At 38.3% G+C, this 22,738-nt stretch overlaps 1 protein-coding gene across 5 annotated transcripts in view; it reads left to right on the forward strand.

Moving 5' to 3' along the window:
* The first annotated feature begins 7,821 nt into the window (after window positions 1-7,821).
* The window catches only part of WDR49 (WD repeat domain 49), a 133,323-nt gene continuing 118,406 nt past the window's right edge, over window positions 7,822-22,738 (forward strand). For all 5 annotated transcript variants that reach the window (XM_079156380.1, XM_079156383.1, XM_079156382.1 and 2 more), the window contains exons 1-2: window positions 7,822-8,011; window positions 8,525-8,782. In XM_079156380.1, coding sequence (XP_079012506.1) covers window positions 8,618-8,782 — 165 coding nt within the window. In that variant the 5' untranslated portion in view covers window positions 7,822-8,011; window positions 8,525-8,617. The remainder of the gene's footprint in view (window positions 8,012-8,524; window positions 8,783-22,738) is intronic.

The raw sequence follows: 22,738 nt of genomic DNA on the forward strand, positions 1-22,738 counted from the left end.
TAGCCACAATACAAACTCCAATGTGATCTCTTCTAAAGCCATCTTGGCTCCATCCATCCAGCCTCCTCAACTCTATGTAAGCAACGTTTGTCTGTATCATTTTTTACCCATATAATTCATTTATATAGTTTAAGTTGTTCTATAGACTTTATGCTCCCTAATGTTAGAACTCATCACTGATAGCTATTGGTATTACCAGAGTGAAGCCCTACATGTTAAGTAACATAAAAATATTATTAAATGAATGAAACAATTCACCACCATTTAAATATTTCCATAGCCCTTTCTGGTTAGCACATATTTCCACAGACATAATCACATTTAAGCTTCAAAGTGATTATTTGAAATTTGAATAAATGAATGATTATTTCCACTTACAACTGTGAAAACTGAAGCCAAAAAGGGTAGGCCTCCAGAGTCATACCAATGTAGTGCAGACTGCACTAAAACCCAGGTCTCCTGACTCTGAAGTGAAAACTGTTGTCCCATTATACTTTGTCCATTTCAGAGATATTTTAATCTGTATTTTACCTTTCTTTTTCTCCAGTCAGTGACCAGTGCTCACCTGAAGCATTGTAACTTCCCTCAAACCCCCTTGTGAGGCAACCTATCTGAGGAATTCCCAGTCTCACACTCTCACATGTTTTCTCTTTTCTCTCCCTCAGCCTCTTGTACTCCCCGTCTTTGTGTGTGTGTATGTGTGCATCTGTATGGCAGGAAAATGTTGATGTATGTTCCCTTGGGACTAAGTTAAAGGTGAGTCCATATTGAATTAAAATTCACTCCTCTTCTAGCACAGAGTTTTTAATACTATATAAACCGTAAGCACAAAATGACTGTTGCAGACCTCAACAGATTCAGCACAGCCAGTTATTCATTCACAGACTCAAACACTCAGGTACTGTAGGGGCTCATTTTCTGGGTACGAAAATGGCCTTTGGTCACAGAAGGGGTTTGAATTTTATAGGGTATAATGAGGGTGATTTAATCATTGGAAACTGTGGTTATGCTGATTGGACAGTTGGGGAACTGGTTGTACAGGTTAAAATTTTAACTCAGGAAGGCAGTTGTAAAAAGTATGAAACTCTTTGTTAGTGGGAGGAAATAGGAACTCAGATCCTGGATGAAAACTCAAATCCTGCCCATTGCTTTTCCTCTTCCTTTGGGATTCATTGTTTCCCAGAGTTTCACTACTTACTGTGTCTCCTGTTCGGGACTAATTGGCAATGGGGGGAGGTCAAAGTTTAGGGCTCAGCTTTCAGTATCTGCCTCCTCCCTTTAAAACCCATTGTGGTTGGGAAGGGATGAATATTTGTTTTTAGTGGAGGTCCTGGGGCTGAACCCAAGAAGGGAGGAAAGTTTGCTTTTTCCCTCTGGGCCCATTGTTACTGGGAAAGGATTTACTGGGAGACTTTACTGTTTGGTTAATTTCCCACCCTCCTCCTGAGTCACACTATCTTTCCATTTTTCCCAGGGGCTGTCTTGTAGGAATATTATTTTCCATAACCCTTCATAAACAAAATATCTGATTCAGGGAATTCAGACAGTCATGTTATAACAGAGTAGTTACATTATTTTGGGTATCATTTCTGCTGTTATTAAAAATAGATTGATACAGTGCCAAGCAAACCAGGTCTTCTTGGGGAAGACTTCTATATTTTCATTAGCTCTGACTAACCCTTAGGCAGAAAACAGTTTTTCAAAGTAATAACCACCCCCTCCACCGCCTCCACCTCACATACACCATCTTTGCATAATCTTGAAATATTGATACAGCATTGCTCTCTGGGATGGATTCAGGCATAAGATCTTCCTAGAAGCAATGAAAATGATAACAGAATCTCAGCTTCAGTGTGAAATGCCACAACGTGGATTAACTTGGCTTCATTCTGTTTCATGATTGCAGTATTCCAATCATTCTGAGAAGCCCTACCTGATCTCCCTGAGGTTGCAGGAAATTTACCTTTCTTAGACTATGTACTAATATTGATGTTATATGTGAATAATTTTTTCACAATTTACATAGAGCTTTTGCCATATTTTCCCATTTCACCCTCAAAGCCATTCTAGGAGATAAACAATATTGCAACCTTCTCTTTGGGAATAGACTCAATCTGACCAAGATTATAGGACTAAATAGGAGAAAACCAAGACTTGAACCTGAAATTCTGACTCCAAATTCTGAAACCCTTTGACTTGATTACTTTGGACACATCTTAGCTCCCAAACCGCATTAAATTTATTGTGATATTCAGCATAGATTATCCTACACAGAGCTTAATATTATGGAGTACATGGACAGATCTGGAGTTTGAATTCCAGTTTTATTACTTCTTTGCTGGGTAATCCTGCACAAGTTATGCAGCCTGGCCAAGTTTCAGGGGAATTGAATGAAATAATGTATGTGTAATGTACAAAGCTGCTCTCCCCACCCTTTCCATTGCAGCCATTTCCCCGCCTCCCAGCTACTGTCAGTCTGTGAACATCCTAGCTAGCTATTGGTTCATCAGTCAACTTGCAAGTATCCTTCTCCATTATTGGTCCCCTGCTTGCCCGGCAGGATTCTTAAAGATAGCTTCACTGCCATCTTTTCTCTTGTTTTCTCTTCCCCTGACTCACTTTCTTTCTCCTCCTCGCTTTTCACATTCTTTCTTGCACGTGCCCTTTCTCTTTCCCTTTCTTTTCCTCTCATTTTCTCTCTTACCCTGTAGGGAGATACTCTGTTCGCTTAATAAACTCCCTTATGTGATTTCCCATGTCTGGTGTGGTTTTCGTGGGATTCCTTACAATATGTATAATTCTTAGCAGAAGAATTAGCATCATTCCACTGGTATTATTGCATAACACAATTTGCAAGTTGTATGAAATTGAATGAGATAGTTAATTTGCTTTAGTTCTCCAGTCAGAACTAAAGAAAAGAAAATTGTATCTTTTAGGGATATCATGAGATTTACATAAAAAAAATCTGTGAAAGTCCTTAACACAGTGTTTGGCATATACAAGGAATTCGATAATTATTCATTGCCAATCTACCTCTTTCTGTCTTTTCAACGAGTCAATCAATACACACTCACTGGATTCTCATTGACTCCTTTCATGCAATGATTTTGTGACTTTTTTTTAGTGGTTCTACACATGGAGGCAAGTGTTCAATATCAAGGTGATTTTGAAAAACTGTTCAAAAGCTCCAAGTAGAATAAAATGCAGTGTTCTCTCAGTAAGGAAACATTTAAAAAAAAAAAAAAAATGGTAACCTAGTTCACAGTAATTGCCCAGTTAGTGGCCCCCTGGTGTAAACCCTTCTGTTGACCCAAAGACCCCCACATGACTGCGAACAAAGACACTGGATTTCAAAAAGAAGCATGTGTTAAAGCAAAGATTGTCCTAAAGGGATTTGTGGTTGGGGATGCCCACAATAACTTGCACAAACAGACTGAACCTGAGAATATTTCTAAGTACTCATTCTCAATATTAAATTCAGTGGATCCTTAGTGCCTACTGATAAAATCATTGTGTTAGTCAGTTTTGCATTGCTGTGGGGGGAAAAAAATACCTGATAAGAACCTAGAGGAGGAAAAATCTATTTTGGCTCATGGTTTCAGAGATTCAGTCCATGGTGGGCCAAGTTCATTGCTCTGGTCCTTAGCTGAGGCAGAGTACCACATCATGGCAGAAGGCTGTGGCAAAGGAGAGTCACCCATCTTCTGACTGCCTGGAAGCAAAGACAGAGAAGAGGGACAGGGCTGCAGGAAAGGTTAAGTCCTCCAGGGCAGGTTGCCAATCGCCCACCTCTTCCAGGCACACTCCACCTGCCTCGGTTATAACCCAGTTACTCCATTTAATCATTTCATCAATGAATATTTCTGCATTAACACAGGAGATTTTCAGGGACACTTCATATCCAAAATGTAATAGTCACAGTGGCCTTTTTTCAAATAGTAAAAACAGTGAAATCAATAATTAAGGTTTTTTCTTGATTTTACATTTTGCTTCCATATATGCATACATGAATATGTAAATGTGTGTTTAACTACTACTATTTGCCTGGACTAGAGTTTTACATATGATGGTACCTAATTTATTGTGAAGTTATGTATTAAGTCATTTTAGGATATCAATATTTCATGAATTCTGTGTTCAAATCATTGAAAAATCTGGGGATTGCTGTTATGAAAATATAATCATGTTATTCTGAATATTGCTTGGTAGGTCAAAAAGTCTAACATGTGCCTATGGTTAAGCTTTCTAAGGTTTCTTAAGAGATAGGATTAATCTAAAACCAGCGTTGACTGTTATATGAACAATGGTGGGCACAGAGATGGCTTTCACTTTACCTTTGTTTTTCTGGTGCCTAGTGCAGTGTCAGGAACAGAGCAGAGTCTCAACCCTTATTTGCATATGCACCAGAACTATGTGTATAAAAATAGACTGCATAGGTGCTTGAATAATTTAAGTGGCTTAAAAACCCAATTCTTTCCATTTACAGTTTACTTTTTTTTTTTTTTTTTAATGAGTGTACTGTAGATAGGTGTGGTGGGGGGAGGGGTGTGGAGGAGAGGGGTGGGATGGAAAGCGCTGGGGATTGAATTGGAGTGGGTTGAGTTCCACACCTTTGTGATAATGTCAGGGTGTATCCTGGAGTTGTATAGAACTAAAAGGAATGAATTGAAAACATCCTAGGGGAGCACCATCAGAAAAAAAAAAAAAATTCAATTTTGTTTCTCTTCATGTTTTTCTGTTTTCAAAGAATCAAGCCTCTTTTTCTGACTTGGTGCCACCTACTTCCAGGACCCCTCACTGTTGGATAACTCAAGGTTGCCAGTGAGTGCTGCTTTTGCCCATGCCATCCTACAAATGAGCATGCATCACTGCACTGCGGTACAGTTTGTGCAAAGCTCTGTGTTGGACAATGTGAAGCTACAGGCATTAGTGGGGTATCATTGCTGCTCCTCGGGAGGTAATCTAGTGGGAGAGAGAGATACACAGACAGCTATTTGTATTACAAGGCAGAGAGGAAAAGTGCTGTGGTTAAAGGATAAAAAAATGCTGCTGTTGCAGAGTGGAAGGAGTAATTAATCCTCACTGGGAAGATTAGGAACAAGGAAGAAAAGAAACTAATATTTATTAAGGGCTCATGAGGCGCCCCAGGTGGGCTCGCGCTTCACACTGGGCTCTGGGAGGAGGTTGCCTTTAAACTGCTGTGTTTGGTCACTGGGGCCTCTTGGGGAAGGCCTGGGTTCAGAGACAGGAAGAAAGTGGGAAGAGAGACAAGCCCAAAGAGAGAGGGACAGGGACAAGAAGCAGCCTTGACTTAGGAAAATTTGATGGGAAATGGGGTTAGTAAGAGGAAGCAGGTGTCAGTTCAAACCAGGAGGTAGAGAATTCTAAGCAAGGGTGAAGAATGTGAGAAGGAAGCAGCCAACACATGGATGGAATAGGAAGAAAAGGAAAAAGAAATTAGAGGAAAGAGAAGTGGAGATCAATTATGGGAGAAGAAGAGGGCAGGGGTTTGGGTGTGGAGTGTGGAGTGGGGAGCTGGCATAAGGACCCAGACCAATGAGAGTGAGCTCAGTGGGGAGAATTATTCAATCCCTTAGTTTCCAAGAAAACAAGGGCTAGTGGATGGACCAGCTGACTCTGCCCACCTGGGTGCTCAGCTCACTAATCTAGCTAGCATTGGCCTGTTCCTGCAGGAGAAGGGAGCAAGCATCAACTTGTTCCCTTTCTCCTGAGACTCAACACTTGGTCAGCACAGAAGGCTTCAACCCTGCAACATTCCCTGTGGAGCCTAGTATTAGGACATGGTGTGGCCTTTCACAAAGACCTAATTGATTCCCAGTGGGCAAGGACGTGAATTTCAGCGGTCATGGAGCAAGTTATGATTTTACAGTGCCACAGAAATTTAACCTGAAAATTAGCCACATAGTTCTGGACGAAGGTTAGAGCTATTGAAGAGTTTACTATCAAGAATTCTAATGCCATAATTTTACAGAAAGAAAACTGTGTCAATTGATTAACTTTGACTATAATTTGTTAGCTGCTCATTATACTTTCCTGTCTGACTAATGAAAACGTTTAGAGCTGCATCTTTATGGAAGCTAACTAGGCCAGGCAGCTTGCCGGTCTTAGAATAATTAGAAAATTTTGCATTATCAGCCAGTGGGATACCTGCCTCTCCGGTGCAGCTTCATAGAATGTTTTCTTCTTTTTCCTCTTCTTTCCCTCATTAGTGTCTGTTACTGAACTAAGCCCAACTCTGTGCAACTTCACTATAAAAATATAAACATTTATGAGGCTGATCCAGCTGATTTAAACTATTATTCATTTACTCACGAGGATGGTAGAAAATAAAATTTGTTCCCACGTGAAATAACTTAGGGGAATTTCTATTAGTAAGTCTTAAAAATGTTTTCCTAACTTACATGAAATGCAAAGCCAGGAAAGGCAAATTTGCAGCAAATATGCTCTACCACCACATTTCTGTATCCATGATACCTGTCTATAATCTATAATGTCCTTTCCTCTTAGGCTATCTTTGACTTCAGAATCCTTCTCATCACAGCATTATAAACAACAAGAGGTTGGAACTGGTCAGGAGGATGAATTAAGCAGATAATTGCTCTATTAGACTGTAATCTCCTCAAGAGAAGGAACCAAATCAATCCAGGACTTGATGGTTCTTAATGAATGATTGAACAAACAGTGGAAAGATATATGAATGCGTTCATGGATGCAGAGTGAATTTTACTTTTTCTAAGATGGTACAGGAATGTTTGCAGGATGCCTCATCTCTGTGCTAGGAAATGCACCGCATACACCCATGCACCTAGTGAACAGCAGCCCATAGACCCTTAACTGGAAGTAACCTAAGAGAGCGTCTATGGCCAAGTTTTCAATTTACAGAGATAAAAACGGATACAGAAAGGACATTCAGTTATAATGCAAGCTCTGAAGCTTGGAAGTCATCCTGCTGCATTCCACATTTGGCTAATGTCTCCATGTGGCCCCTGGCATTTTTGTTGCAATTTCATTCATAAAGTGGGAAGAATGTTCACATCTGCTTTGTATAGTTTTGTGAATTTTAAGCAAGATGAGGAGAATGAAGTAATTAGTGTAGTGACTAGAACATGGTATTTGAAAAAAGTTTTTCTTCTTTTTCTCCTCTTCTTTTTTTCCTTTTTTTCTATTTTGCAGTACTTGGGATTGAATCCAGGGGTGCTCTACCACTGAGCTACATCCCTGGCATGTTTCATTTTTTATTTTGAGACAGTATCTCATTAAGTTGTTGAGGATGGCCTCAAACATGTGATCCTCCTGCCTCAGCCTCCTGAGTCAAGTAACTGGGATTGCAGGGGTGGTCACTGTGCCCAGTGCCTTTCCACTTTTATTAACTAAACCAGTGATATTCATAAGTAGTTTTGTTATTAGGTTTATCGTGTCATGTTTTACTTTGCTTTTTTTTCTCCCACATTTTTAATGCTTTGGAAGCTTTTCTGAGCCATCCTTATTATATATAAATAGAAAAGACAAAAACAATATAAGGAATAAATTTGTAATAGATGAGAATAAAACACTTTCTGTGTGAAAAACATAAATTTCCGGAATCTCATGCCATGCTTCTTTCCTGGGCTAATCATATTTTTTCGTGATATATAACATGCTTCCTAGAAAATAGGTTTGTAAAAATTGTCTTCAAATAATACAGGCTGCAGTTTTATACAAATATGAGTTTGCTGACCTGTTCCTTTAAAAAATAACTCACACGTAGACTGTGCATTCAAACCTTCAGTTCAGTCATTAGTTGGGGAGGAAAAGTTTAGGTTGGTTTGAGCTGGTTGCCAGGAAACATACAAAGGCATCAGGAACAGATGAAACAAACAACTCCACATTGCTGGGAAGGTGGCCTTCGGGGGCAGGCACTTCACTGGTGGGGCAACTTTGCAGCTGCGTACTTTAATGTCCCCAGACAAGAAAATGGAGTCGAAAACCACAGCTTGTTAACGCGATCAAGGTTAGCCACAGAGATCTTGAGGAGTGGCTGTTCTAATGCATTTAAATGAGGATCTGAAGGTGTTTCAGTGTCAGTGGCTGTAATCATGGGAAGCTCTACACATTTTTAATCAAACCAGGTTAAACAGTACAAAGAAAGGGGACTGTGAGTTTTAAAATAAACTATGGAACCGAGTAAGTAAGGGGATTGAGGATTTTCCTTTCCAATCCTGGCTGAGGCATTTTGCCTTCTAAGGATATGCTTTGAAAAGGTGGTGCTTTTCTTTCTTTTTGGGAGGGTGGGAATAACTGGGGATTGAACTCAGGGGCACTCGACCACTGAGTCACATCCCCAGCCCTATTTTGTATTTTATTTAGAGATAGGATTTCACTGAGTTGCTTAGGGCCTTGCTAAATTGCTGAGGCTGGCTTTGAACTCACCATCCTCCTGCCTTAGCCTCTTGAGCTGCTGGGAATACAGGCGTGTGCCACCGGCTCTCTTTGGAATTCTGCTAAATTGAATTTCTTTTCAAAGGCACCTGTTAAAAGGAAAAAAGGAAGAAAGAAACAAACAAAAACAAAGAAAGCCACAGAAAGAATTGAAGGCTCCTGAAGAGGTGAAGCTATCATGAGTTACCAAAATGCTGCCCTTGATTTAAGCACCGGGTCCCAGCCGGGGCCAAAGAGCCCTGAGGAGACAAAAGGAGAGGCTGTGGATGATGACTATGGCACAGGCCTGCTTGAAAACCAGCTCAGCGTGGGTGACTTTGTGAAGATACAGAGGGCCTTCGAGGTAAGCGTCAAACTTGTAGACCAGACAGTTTGAGTGGTTCACAAAGGACACTAGGATGAATCAGAGAGAGGCTTCTCTTTAAAATTATTTAAATATATTTAATGATTAAAGCAGGGAATTGAAAATAATTAGGCCCAGCTGTAACATCATGTGCTTGTTAACTTTATCCCTCAGTTTTTTGGGATGAATAATAATATTTAGTTTAAAATTGCTGCCCATGAATATTGTTACCGTCCAGGAAGGACAGTTTATTCTTGGGCAACGTTTGGTTTCAAAATCGACATATTTTGGGGAGATCAAAAATTGTGGTTATGAATGAGAAAAGCCAGATCACTAAGGTAACCCCCAGTAACAGTTCTTGCATTTGACATGTACATAAAACTAAATAAACACAAATCTGCACATCTCCTTTGCAAAAATTCTCTCCTGCCTCACCCAGAGTGGCACAGCTCTCTTTCAAAGCTGATTTTGCCACTTGGTTGTCCCAAGATCCCACATGAGGGACCTGCCTTTCGTGCTTTTTGAAAATCCTGGAGCAATGCCCGTGAAATAAAATTAGAAGTTTTCATTTTAATTCCACATAGAAAATAAACCACAGGAATTTAACTACAAATGAATAATTTCCTTTTCCCTTTTTTAGTTAATTAATTTGAAATTCTGCAGCTCTGCATAATGAACAGCACATATCAAAGTGATTTTAGTGTCAAATATGAATAGGAAGAAATGCCTTCTGTGTTGTGCAATTTAGGTAGACATGAGCCTCCATCCTTCCTGTCTCATTATGTTCACTAAAATATGATCTCAGGGCTTCATAAAGTCCTCCAGGGGGTGCTTGGAATATCCATATTAGTTCAAAATAGACATATAATATTTTGGAATACAACCTTGCAATTTATAAAACATGAAATGTAACAATTATATTGACCTGTAATTGGCACACAGTTTAATCTTTAAGCTATCAAAAGAGCAAAAAAAAACCAAAAAAGCAAAAAGTGTTGCTAATCATTGAAATTCTGCTTTACTCTGTTTTGTATAACAACTTAGGTTGTACATTAATAAATTGATGTCCAAATAATACAGATCATTTCTTTATAATAGAATCTATCATATTCAGTAGTAAAGGTGTGCTCTGTCTTACACTTTTCTCATTTTAATCTTTATGTATTTGCTGTTTTTCTAACTGCATTTTGTCTGAAAGATTTCAGTGCTGCTCAATACCCAGTGCCCCCAAATGAATTTGGCATATTGTGATAGACATAGCCAGCATTTTGACAGCTTGAGGACAATCAGAAAAATGTAACAGTGGATTCTGATGACTTTAACTTCAGAAAGATATTTGGCAGTTTTGTTCTGGTGGTAAGAACACAAAGAATGTGAATGCTAGAGTCTATTAGGAGAGTTAACATCATAAAGTTGATGCATTATTGAAACTACTGCAGAGGGTTGGGAGTGGGTGTCTTTTCAAACTATAGATTAAACCTATCAAAGTTGGACCAGTAATTCTGAAATTACCAGTTGGAAAAGCAGATACTGATGAACCAAAAGGAAGAAAAGGACACAATTCAGAGTTTCTGTGAACAAAGAGTCTGTGACAGTTTTTTTTTTTTTTTTCTTCCCAACTGAGCTTTGCAGGTGTATTTTCAAGAAACAGTGAAGCTCCTCCATTTTAAAACCATTCAACAGAGATAGATAGGAACAATCCAGTGGCAAGTGTATAGCCAGCACTAAGAGTGAGCAAATGTGAATTCCAAACACAGCAGGGATGCCTGGAGAAGATGGTATGCTGGATGAATCTAGTGGAATGCAGCCCTTTGCCAGGAGTGCGAGGCCCAGGGGCCACAGGAGAAAACTGCTGCAGGAGTGTGTCCTCCGCAGCAGAGGCTCTATAGACAGTGGGTATGCTCACAGAACTGAAGACATACTCTTGGAGATCCCATGATTCTAGCACCAGATTCCTTTACCTCTTACTTTGTTTTGTTTGTTTTGCTTTCATACGGCTTGCTTATTGGGGACTGAAGGTTTGTCAGATGTTAGCTGAAGTTCATCTCCTTGAATAGCAGGGGCAAGGCTTAATGAAAGACAGGAAGTTTGGTCTTTGAATTGTGCAGTGAATGTTTTACTTATATCTCTAAACAAAACATCCCATGCCAAATTAATCCTAGTAATGACATTTAGAAATAAAGCAAATCATTATGTATAATGAGTCAGAATCACTTAGTGTTTAAGAGGTAGGGATCAGACTCCCTAAATTCCAACATCAGCTTTGCCACTTACAATGTGACCTTGTGCAAATCAACATCACTGGACCTGTTTCCTTTATTTCTAACTGGGAATAACAAGTTTGTTTGTTTTTTTTTTTTTTTTTTTTTTTTTTTTTTGTGAGGATTAAGTGAGGTAATATTTGGAAAGCCCTTGGAAGAGTGCTTGCCACACAAGGTAAGTGCTCAATTAACATTAGGTGTTACAGATTTAGTCAGTAGAAGTTGAACCACATGACCTCAAACATTATCTTGATTCAAATTCATTTATTTCCTAAGGAAATTAAGCTTCCAAGGATACTTGCTACTTTTTTGTTTTTTTACGTTTCTTTCTGTTGTGGTAGGAAATGGTAGCAACAAGTGTTGAAAAGGCAAATAGTGACATAGAAGTGGAAAAAACCACATAGTTTTTCCATCTCCCATTTCGCATTTTATTAGCAGGAAAAAGATTCTAATTGATGTCTTGATCCTGTTCTTTGGAACAAAGAAGTTACATGGATAGAAGGATGAGAAAAGTAACTTGTGGATTTAATTTTCTTTCAAGCGATGGTGTCAAAAGGCCATATATCATCCTGAAGGGAGTGAAACTTGTATTATTCATAGAATTTTAAAATGGTTGTTACTCAAACTTTCCTGCAGAACTTGCAATGCTTAGAGAAATGACATGGTCTCTGGATGTTCACATTATTTTCGATGTCAACCATATTTCACATTTTCTTAGATGCTTCAAAAGCCAGCTATTGTATGAGACAGAATGACTGTGGTTGATGATTTTATAGGAATGGTAAGAAGTAAAAATTATGGCCTAAGGGAAATGAGATTTTTGGAAAGTCCCATTGGGGATATATATATATATATCTGGGCATCTGGTTATGTAGACATCCAAGTATTTTCTTACTTCCATTCTCTGTTGACTTCAGTGTCAGGACATTCTGCCTGAGATCCTGGATTCTCTGTTGCCTGTTTAATCTGGAAGCATAGTTTGCCATTTACTACTGGGCTCTCTGGACTGCTTCAGCTCCTGGCACATCTGCTCTGGCCCAGACTGTGGGTCCAGAGGCAGGGACTGGCCCCACATATCTACTGTATGTTACCACTTTCCCAAGCCCACTCTTTCTAGAAACAAAAACTCCTAAACCACATGGAACACAGGAGGTATTCATGCTCAAAGTAGGAAGGCCCAAAATAGTTCAGTGTGAGAACAGCATGGTTAAAATCCTAGCAGGAAGTCCCTAGAGACCATCCAGTGAGAATTCTTGAAACACATACATCTTTGGAGTCAATGGAATTTAAACAATTATCTTGTGATACTTTAATCTCAAAAGACCAGAAAAGTTCAGGAGGCAAATTGGTAAGTCCTAAAATTGTGCTTGAGGAATAATAAAATAATTATATTTACAGATTTTTATGATACGTTCATTCTTGATTATCTTTTTAAAATTCCCACCATTCCTGTAGACAGATTCTATAGCAGGGCCTGTGAACAATATTCTTTGCTTTAACAAGAAAAGACGAGGAATCTGATACCCTGCCAGGCAGGCTAAGCTTTAAGGGAAAGCAGAAAGTCAGATTTGCCTCTTTCTTACCTTCTCATGATTTGTCCTTCTTTCTAAACTGTCAAGCTTCTTTTCAATTTATTAAGGACCCAGAAGTCTCTAGGGCTTCTTGTTGCCCACCATAATTTCACTATTAAGGTACCTCAAAGAACAGGCCCTATAGTTGTACCTCATGTTCTATAGCTATTCTCATCTCTTGCTTCTTTAATTGCCACCCCAGGCACCACAATCTCAAGAACGTGTAAATAAAATTACTCAATTTGTTTTAGTCCCTTCTTTCAAAACATTTAGATTTTGTTGTCTCTGATAAAATATGAAACAGTCCACAAAGATCATTTAAATTTTTTTCTTAGATAAGACTAATAGTTAAAATACAAAATTAGACAGTGTTATTCAATAAGGTTCCAAGTTAGAAAATCTTTGTCTTTATAGGGTGTGCAAATTGTACAAAAATACAGTCATGCATCACTTAGTTAGAGCACTTATTCTGAGAAATGCACTGTTAGGCAATTTCATTATTGTGTGAACATCATGGTATATTATTACACAAACTCACAAACTAAGATGGTTGCAACATCACTAAGCAGTATGAACATATGAGACCAACATCCTATATTTTGTTTCATTGTTTACCAAAATGTCATTATGTTGTACATGACTGTTGTTATGGTTTCAATATCAGTATGTTCCCCAAATGCCTGTGTGTTAAAGCCTTTGAACCCATAGTGGTGGTATGAGAAGCTGTTGACCTTGAAGTAGGCCTAGTAGGAGGTCATTAGGGGTCATTGAGGGTACACGCAAAGGGAACCGAGGGACCCCTGTCCTTCGGTCTCACTTCTTCTTATCTCTGTACCTGAGCAGTTTACTCTGCTGCACACTTTCACCATGATGTGCTGCCCTCACCAGAGGCCCAAACTATTAGGACCATCCAATCTTGGACCTGAACCTCCAGACCTGAGAACTAAAATAAAACTCTATTTACTTCTTAAGTAAGATGCCTCAGTCATTTTGTTATAGTGATTCGATGCTATAAGTAATAGACTAACTCGGTATACACTTCCTTCTTTCTCACGTAAAGTGGAAAAAAGACATTTCTAATTGGTGAACAGTTATAAGTAGGGATTTAGGTCTTAAGCTTCTTCCCTCTTCTGCCTTCACAGCTTGTCATGCATCAAGCTGCAAGAAGAGGGAAAGCAATAGGGGAGCAGGTAGAGAATATCTCACTGGCTAGCACTCAATTAGTCACCTGATGGCAAGGGAAGTATAGAAAGGTGTGTTCTCAGAAACAAAATCTCACAAACGATCCTCTTAGAGTTCTGGGGTAGAAAAAGTCCCATCTCTCCTTACAAATCAGTATATTTCACTTGTAATTTAGGGAGAGCCATGTGCCTAATTATATTTTGTGTTTTGCCTTAGTTCAAAACTAAGATTACTGTTCAATCCATACAACTTGTCTTAGATCTTCTGGAACAATTATTCACCATTTCTATTATATGGCTCTTGTTCTTTTATCTATGCTGTAATGTTTTTTTATCACCTGTACCTTTTGTTGTAACTGAACCTAAATTCTGGAAATCAGTGAAGGTGAAAGTGATGAATAAAAATGTATTACCTTTCATCTAGGGAAAGATTTTTAAAAAGCACTTCTGTGAGCATGATGTTATTTGATCCTCTCACCAGTCTGAAATCTAGGCAAGGCAGACATTTTTATTTCCTTGTTACACATAAGAAAATAGAGACTCAAAAATATTTAATTGAACTCCTCCATGGGTCAGAGCCAGGACTCAAGTGGATTGTTCATTTTCAGCCCATGCTATTGGATGACTTCTACTGGCCCCAAGGCAAACTTCCTTTGGGATGCTCTTCTAAGGAACAAGATTCAAATAAGATAAAGACTTCATTAACAAACAAGCATGTTAAGTTAACAGTGTACAGGTTTAGGCTCTGCTAACTTGGAGTTGATGCATAATCAGCAAATAATCAACAATGCCTACAGTAAAATCGATGCAGAGAAGGGCTGAAGAATGAAAAGATAAGAATACCCCATTGCTTTTTATTATTTTTTTTCTTTCTAAAGGCATCTCAATGGAGACTTGTGAAAAAGTAAACAGGTAAAGCTTAATCAATAACTCTATTATACAGTGCAGAGTGCATTCAGTAGCCTCAGTCAATTCATTACCTGCTGAACAAAGGCACCAGGTCAGAGCGTTCCTCACCCAGCTCCCTTAGTGGAATCAAAACACCTATTTTTGAAGGCGAAGAAAATCAGTGAAGCTCTGCGGGTCCTCTTCTTCAGCATTAAGGTGATAGCATGAGGACAAATCCAATTTCACTGCAGCCGGCACAATCGGAAATGGCAGAGGAATTCTTTGGTGATTTTGCTCCTCCTGTTAAAATTCATGGATGATGGATTGCAAACAGTGTCATAACCAAAAGTCAAGGCAGTGAAGCCGTGTCAGCACAGATAAAAAAAATGTGTCTTCCCAAATGCTGCGGCCTTTGTGCTGAACTTTGTGACAAGTTCTAACAGCTTCAAGTCTTTTCCAATTTCTCTGTGTACTTTTGTAACAAATGCTTATAAATAAAAATTAATCTGGATCAGAAGAGGTGATGAAGAGAGATTTGGGGGAACAAATGTTTTAACGTTGATCTTTGGCCAGGAGTAGAGGAAAGAAGGCAACTAAGAAGCTTGTTATAAAGGAGGAGAAAGAAGGCAGAGATGCCCATTGCTAATCCCCTGTAGTGCAATTTAGCCAGACATGTGGATCAAGGGCACAGCTTCTTTGTCAAATTTCTCGAAGATTAAACAAGAAAATGGACAGTGCAAGAGTGTGATTTGAGCCATTTTGATGTTGTGTTTGTCATGTTTTAGCAATCCAATCAAGACACCACCAGATCTGTTGTAGAAAGGACACCATATTGTCCCTTGGTGATTTCTGACCTTTTCCCAAGGCTCTACCCATTAGGGAGGTCTGAGCAGTTGTATGCGTGCTGGGGGCATCAGGCAGCCCTACCGCTCCAAAGAACAACCAGACACGGGCAGAGAACCCTAATGGCGCCTTGCACCCACTTGTCACTAGTGGGACCCCCAGCCAATTGTGGACTATAAAGATCCGGGCCAGTCCTGTTCCCTGGCTAATCCTGTACCCTGGCCTTCACTCTGGAGGACTGGTGAATCTTGCCCGAGAGCCAAAACCAAGAAAGCCTTGTTCGGCAGCTTTTGGTCTGCCTCCTATCTGGTCACCTGCATCTGACCTTACACTACCTGGTATGTGTTCAGGACTAAATCCCAGAGTCTCTTCTCCCCTCATCACATCTCACACCATTTTTGGCTACACTTGAATGGAACCCGGATTCTCTGAGAGCTGCCATTCTTTGCTGAGGACTACTGGGGCTGCTGGTTTTCCCTGCTCCTCCACCTCCCACATGTGTTTATATCTTTCCCTAATTCTCTCAATTCACCTCAGGCTAGTTGTCATACTAGTCTTGCTGCAGACCTGTATTTGCCCAATGGCCTCAAGCTACATGTGGTTATATAAATTAAATAAAAGGGGAACTTAATAAAATTTAAAAATCAGTTCCTCACAAGTACCAGCTATATTTCAAGTACTCTGTATCCACCTAAGGCTAGTGACTCCCACACTGGACTGCAGATATGATAGACCATTGTAGAAAGTTGTTGTTCAGTGCTACTTCAGATCTTTCTTCCTCATGATTTCCTACTAACTTGTTCTGTTTCCTCACTTTGGGCCACATTTATGTGGCCATGGGACAGCTCTCAGCTCTTTAGCACCTTGGAAATGCAGCAGACTACCCATACCCTTAGAGTCTATAGGCCAAATTGATTTTTGGCCCCAGAGATAGCAGCAAATATTTTCCTTTACTCTAGACTAAGAACTGATTTTCTATGTTCCTTTTTGAAGACTGTGAAAAATAGAAATTCCCTTTCAGAGACTCCATCTTTCAGTCTGTTCCCCTGCTCCCCAACTCCCAACACACACAGGTGTTTGGTCTGGATTTATGGCTCCAGCAAATGAGTCACAAAAATCATCTGACACTCAAGCATTACCCGAAGTGTTTCAATCACACCAGCCATATTGTATTTACTTGAACATATTCCTGTTTTAGGGCTTACCAAATGCTGGTCCCTTACTTTGGAGTATTCCTCTCTCATGCCCAACAATTTTCTAGCTAACTTCAACCCATATTCATGTTTAAATATCACTGCCTCAGCAAAGTCTTCTCTCACTACCCAGACTTTAACAAGATCCTCTTTTTGCATAGCTTCCTGTGCATTCCATTTTTTATTCTTATCACAGAGGCTTCGTTAAGTACTAAGGCATTGTTTAAAGGTGAATAGAAGAGCCAGAAAAGCTAGGAGAGGGACGTCAGTGTGAGAGGATCTCGACTTAGAGACTGAGGGGAAGAACACAGGGGCAGATGAGATGAGCTTATCATCTCAGAGTGGAGTGTTTAAGACTGGAACCCAAGGAACTCCTTCAAGGTGTAGAGAAATAGCTCTAATTGGGACAAGAAAAAATATGAAACAGGGTTATTTCCTGGAAGTAGAAGGAGCAGCAAACAAACAAAAAAAGGAATGTAATCAGGCATATATGATTGCATTTATTTTTATGATTTCTATTTAATAATCTCTTCATCATTACAAAATTAGAATACATTATTCCCAATATAAGAAATCCAAATCAAACCTGAAATTTCCCTCTTGCCATGGCTCACCTATATCCATGACATTCTTCCCAATAATTATTCTTAATGCTGTATCTTTTCAGTGCATTTTATGCACTTATATCCATATATACACATACATATATCACATGTAGCTTTATTTTACATAGAACCTATTTATCTACACTACAGTTTATGTCTTCAAGGGCAAGTGCCATACACATAGCTCAAAAAGTCACTCAACTTCTTTAGGAATTTGATTTGAAACTTTAATCAAAAAACAAAACTTCCTTATTTCAATTGTCAAAATGTCAAAGATTAAAAGATCAACAATATTCACTGTTGGCAAGTAATTGGAAAAACTGGCACAATTGCTAAGACTGTCAGTTGGCAAAGCATTTTTGGGAAGGCAATTAGCTAATATATTTCAAACATAAATATCACATGTATATTTTTTGAATCAGCAAAATCTACAAGTTACCCTGAATAAATTCTAATATGTTCAGAGAAAGATGCATGCAGAAGGATATTATTGTACCTTTATCTATAAATGGAATATTTTTTTAGAAACCCATTCATCAGTAGATGAATGGATAAATAAATTATGGTGTACTTGTACAACTTATCTGTTAAAGAGAATAAGGAAGATTTATGCAAGATTGCCAAGATTTACTGCTCAGCGAAAATAAGAAAATCATAGAATACTGCATAATACATGCTAAAATAAAAAGTGTGATATTTGGGTGTGTGTATAGGCCTCAAGAATGGAAAAACTGAATTATGTTTGTAGTGGCGGGGGGAGTTATAGCAAATGACTTTGTGGACATTTTATGCTATAATTCAATGCAAAGATAAATGTTACTGAAATGTCAATGCACATAATAACAAAGCATCTGTAGTACTGTTTCTAAATGTATGTCTCACAATGCTGAATTTACATAGCACAGGATGGTAAACACTTTGTCCTTCTACTAAGTAGTGTTTCTTCATTGGCGTCCTTTGAGTGTTAGCATCAAGAGAGACTATAGCAGACTATTTTACTGTCTTCATCTTAGCGATGATGAAACAAATATCCAAAATGAAGGATTTGTCTTTCTTCATTTGAACTGTTGGCAGAGTTGAAACATTGCCCAACATGGTTTGATAGCCAATTTTTGTCTCTTTTATTTGGTTAACAACTCTAAGCCAATCTCTATTCAAACCTTTTTTCTAATTTTCCAAAGATATTTTACACATTATTATTTTATGCTCTTGGCCATCATTCTCTACTCTGATCCCCTCAAACTTGATATTATCAGAAAAATTGATAAACATCTCTTCTGCAGTATATAAAAGTCACATTCATATAGAAAAAATACTTTCAATGCATTCATTAATTTGCTCCTTCTTACAACAAATATTTATTGGATGTCATCCTGTGACAATTGAAAACCACTTATATTCAGGCTTTTCCTACTGGAGGGGCTTACTCAAAGTAAACTGTTACTTTGTAATTGCTTGGGGCTTTGAGAGGAAGAGGAGAGTGTGGGGGGTGCACATATCTCATGCCTGGGACAGGTCTCTGGGAGGGTTTTTTGTAGGAAGTAACATCCAGGCTGCTCACTGAGGGCAGGATCTCACTCAGGTAGGTGGGAGAAGCATATGTCCAGAACACAGAAGTTCTATTGTCACAGGGGAGAAGAAGGATATATACGCAGGGCAATCTGTATGCAGGGTTCAAAAACAGCAAAGTTCCCACCTGACTGATGATTCCTGCTCCTTTCCATACCCTTTCTTCTGCTTCTTTATTCCTGTGAATTGGGGGTCAAACTTCTTTATTAAAAATGGGCAAGGGAGTGATGAACCAGGAATTTGAAGAAAGTGTAGAATGCAACTAAAAGTTCAGCAAAGAAGCTTGGAAGGAACCCTCATAAGATGGAGAGACCATTGAGGTTGGAGATCACGTATTTCATTTTAGTGGCAACTTCTGCCCATTTGTGTGATCTTTATTCATCAGTTTTCGGTATCCTTGGTATAGACCTGAAGAAGATTATTTTGCTAAATAATTGATAGGTGGCAGATCAGGTCAGAGAATGTTGGAAGTGTTAAATTTTTGGTTTGAGAAGTTTGCAAGAAAAATAGTTAAAATTTCATAGAAATGTTTCTCTTAGAGTCTTAGAACCTAGTTCAGACTTTCCATCTTCGTGTTTTTGGTTTTTTTTTTTTTTTTTTCATTGCTGGGGACTGACCCCGGGCATTGCACATGCTAAACAAGTACTGTACCACTGAGCCAAATCCCCAGCCCATCATTTCACTCTTAACTTTCTAAGTACAATTTAAGTGTATTTCTATATGAAACTTCAGACTTCTAAATATATAACTTAACAAAATGTATGAGTTAATTGGGGTATACACATTCCAGCTTCATATCTTTATCATTTAGTAATGATTGTGTCATCCTGGAGAGAATCAGGTTTTATTGAAGTTAGTGTTATAGTGTGGTTAAAGTGGTTAGAAATTGGAAATCCTCAGTTTTCGGCCTGTTTCTGTCACTAGGGAACTGTGTGATCTCATCTATGTGGTCTTTTTAGTTTCCTGGGCCTCAGTTTCCTCTTTATAAATGAAGGGTTTGGTATAGATTCTCTGAACTTCCTTCCAGCTGCAACATGCCATTACTTCATAATCTTACGGATGTTTGAAATTCTTTGCCACACTTTTTGCCAACAAAGAAAAATTATTTTTAAAATCTATATTTATGCTGAGATTATTAGATTTTCAAGTGAATATCCATGAAGTTGAATTGTCTGTTGGCTACGCCAGTCCATTGGTCGGGTTTCTCCACCCACCCCTTACCCCAAGTTTCTAACTTGGGCAAAAAACGATGACAATGATGAATACTATCTTATATGTAGAACAGAGAATTGAAAACTTCCATAGACTTAGAGAAAAAATAAGAACAATTAGATTTCTCAGGGAATATGATCATCTTTATTTAAAAGAGGAAGATGGATTTATTGATTTTGCTTTCCCTACAGCTCCAAATCACTTCTAATTCACCAGCTGGATAAGAAACCTAATTGTTAGATTTGGTTCAGGAGAGTTTGATTGTAAACCTTAAATTCAATACAGGGATTTCCAAGCCTGTATCTGTCTTGCACAGAGTACTCAAATTCCATTTGATTTGGTGAGCTAATTCCATTTGAATTGGTGAGCTCTTGAGTCATTAATATCATAGCACAAATGAAAATTAAAACCAAATCCATGGAAACGAGAAGAAACAGTGCTATGAACCTTAGCTAGCAGACTAGCCTCTCCTGTTCTTTTGCTCAGTCTCTCACGAATGTTCATTGTAGGTGAAAATTGCAGGGGATGATATAAACTGATGCATCTGGTTTGAAATAACATCTAATCTTCGGCTCCAGAAGATGTTCACAGGTTTGACAGTGAACCCTAATACATATTCATCACCAATATGCTTTGTAACCAAGGGAAATTGAGGCAAGTGCAACAGAATGAAGCATGAGAAAGCAGCATGTTAATTTTAAATTTAATTACAAAGATAGGAGAAAAGAATGTATTTTGATGGTGTATACTCGTTCAGCTGTCATGGAACATTACCCAAAAATCATGCCGAATAGCTGACAAAAGAGATATTAATTTGGGTGAAGTGGTTGCTAAAAGTAGCAGGTACTGGAGAAAACAAGATTCTGAGATCCTATTATAAGCTATTTTTCATGTAGAGAAAAAGAAGCATTGAGGAATTCCAGTGATCTGAAATAAAAGCAAAATAATTTACCAACTAAGGAAAAGTTTCTGATCCCTATAAGATTTCTGTTTATAGAATGTTTCATCATATTTAGAAGATACATTCAGTTTAAAATTAGAAGAAATAATAGTTATGGTAATGCTTGTGACCTTATTATTTTTGGTAACCTAGAACAACAGGCCAGTCAGTGTGAATGACACACCTAGTATCTCCACTGAAGTTCAAGTATTTGAAGAGTGTTGACCTTGTCTGTCTTGTTCAGAGTTAATGCTGAGTGTTTAGAATAGTTTTTGGCATGGATCAGGCACTCAATAACTAATCATTGCATGAATAAATAAAAGGGTAAACCTACCTCATGCTGTCTTTTATTATGTACATACTTATCATGCATTTGCTAATGAATGGACCAGTGGATGGATGGATAGATGGATAGATGCATGGATGAAAATAATGCAATTCACCATTTCACCTTTATTTTCAGGACCTGGAAGTGAATACCAATGAATGAGGTCAGTGATCCTTAGGTCAGTCACATGCTAACCCACTGCCAGGCTTTGACAGAGGAAAGAGTATTCAGATTTCTGATGGAATTGGATTATGCTCTTTCCATAGTTGTAAACTTGGACTAGTATTATTGTCTTATGCAAGTCCTTACTTATAAAGTAAGAGAAAAAAAAAGAAGCTTTTCTTTCTTCATTTAATCATTAAATATCATTATAGAAAAGGATTAGGAAAAATATGTAAACAACACTTTCAAGACTCAGCAGATTTTGAAAGACAGTTAAATGTCTGCTTTGGAGAATATCATGCTAAGTGAAATAAAATCTATCCCCCAAAACCAAAGGTCGAATGTTTTCTCTGGTAAGTGAATAATGATACATAACGGTTTGGGGTCTGGAGGAGTAAGAGAAGAATGGAGGAACTTTGGATTGTGTGGAGGGAAAGGAGATGGGGAAGAGGATTGGGTTAGGAAAGAGTGGAATGAGACAGACATCGTTATCCCGTGAACATGTGTGATTACATGAATGGTGTGACTCTACATCATGCACAACCATAGAAACAAAAGGTTGCACCTCATTTGTGTACAATGAATCAAAATGCAGTCTTTAAAAAAAATGTCTGCTTTGGGAACATATTACTCTTTTGTACCAGAAAGTGTGTAAAAATTTAGGTTTACCAGAATTATTTTATAGCAATAGTTGACAAATCTTACAAATAATACCCAAGCTTGGTGAGGGTCTTTGGTATAAGCAACCTCATACTTTTTAGATGGGAATGTAAATTTTTTCAAGCATTTCAGGAAGGACTTGGCAAGACATATCAAAAATTTTAGGAATGTGCAAATGCTTTGTCTCAGCAATTCTTCTCCTAAGAATTTTTTTCTCAGAAATTAGTTGCACAGTGGGCAAAGATATATGCGCAGGGATATTTGTTCAGTATTGTTTACATTGTAATACATCAGGAATAGTTGAGATTTTTAATAATAGATGCCACAAATAATTGAATGTCCCTTCCATAGATCTCATGTTGATAAAGACCAATATATATTGTAAGGGGCACAACTTTGTGATATGATGTGAGAAAATAATGTGTATATCATTACATTATTTGGTAAAAGTAGTCATTTCTATTTCTTCCTAGAAAAACTATGAAAGGTTTATCAGTATGGTGAATTTTAATTTTTAGCTTAATCTGTATTTTCTCTAGTAAG

This window comes from Sciurus vulgaris (assembly GCF_902686455.1).
Source record: "Sciurus vulgaris genome assembly, chromosome: 10".
Classification (NCBI taxonomy): domain Eukaryota; kingdom Metazoa; phylum Chordata; class Mammalia; order Rodentia; family Sciuridae; genus Sciurus; species Sciurus vulgaris.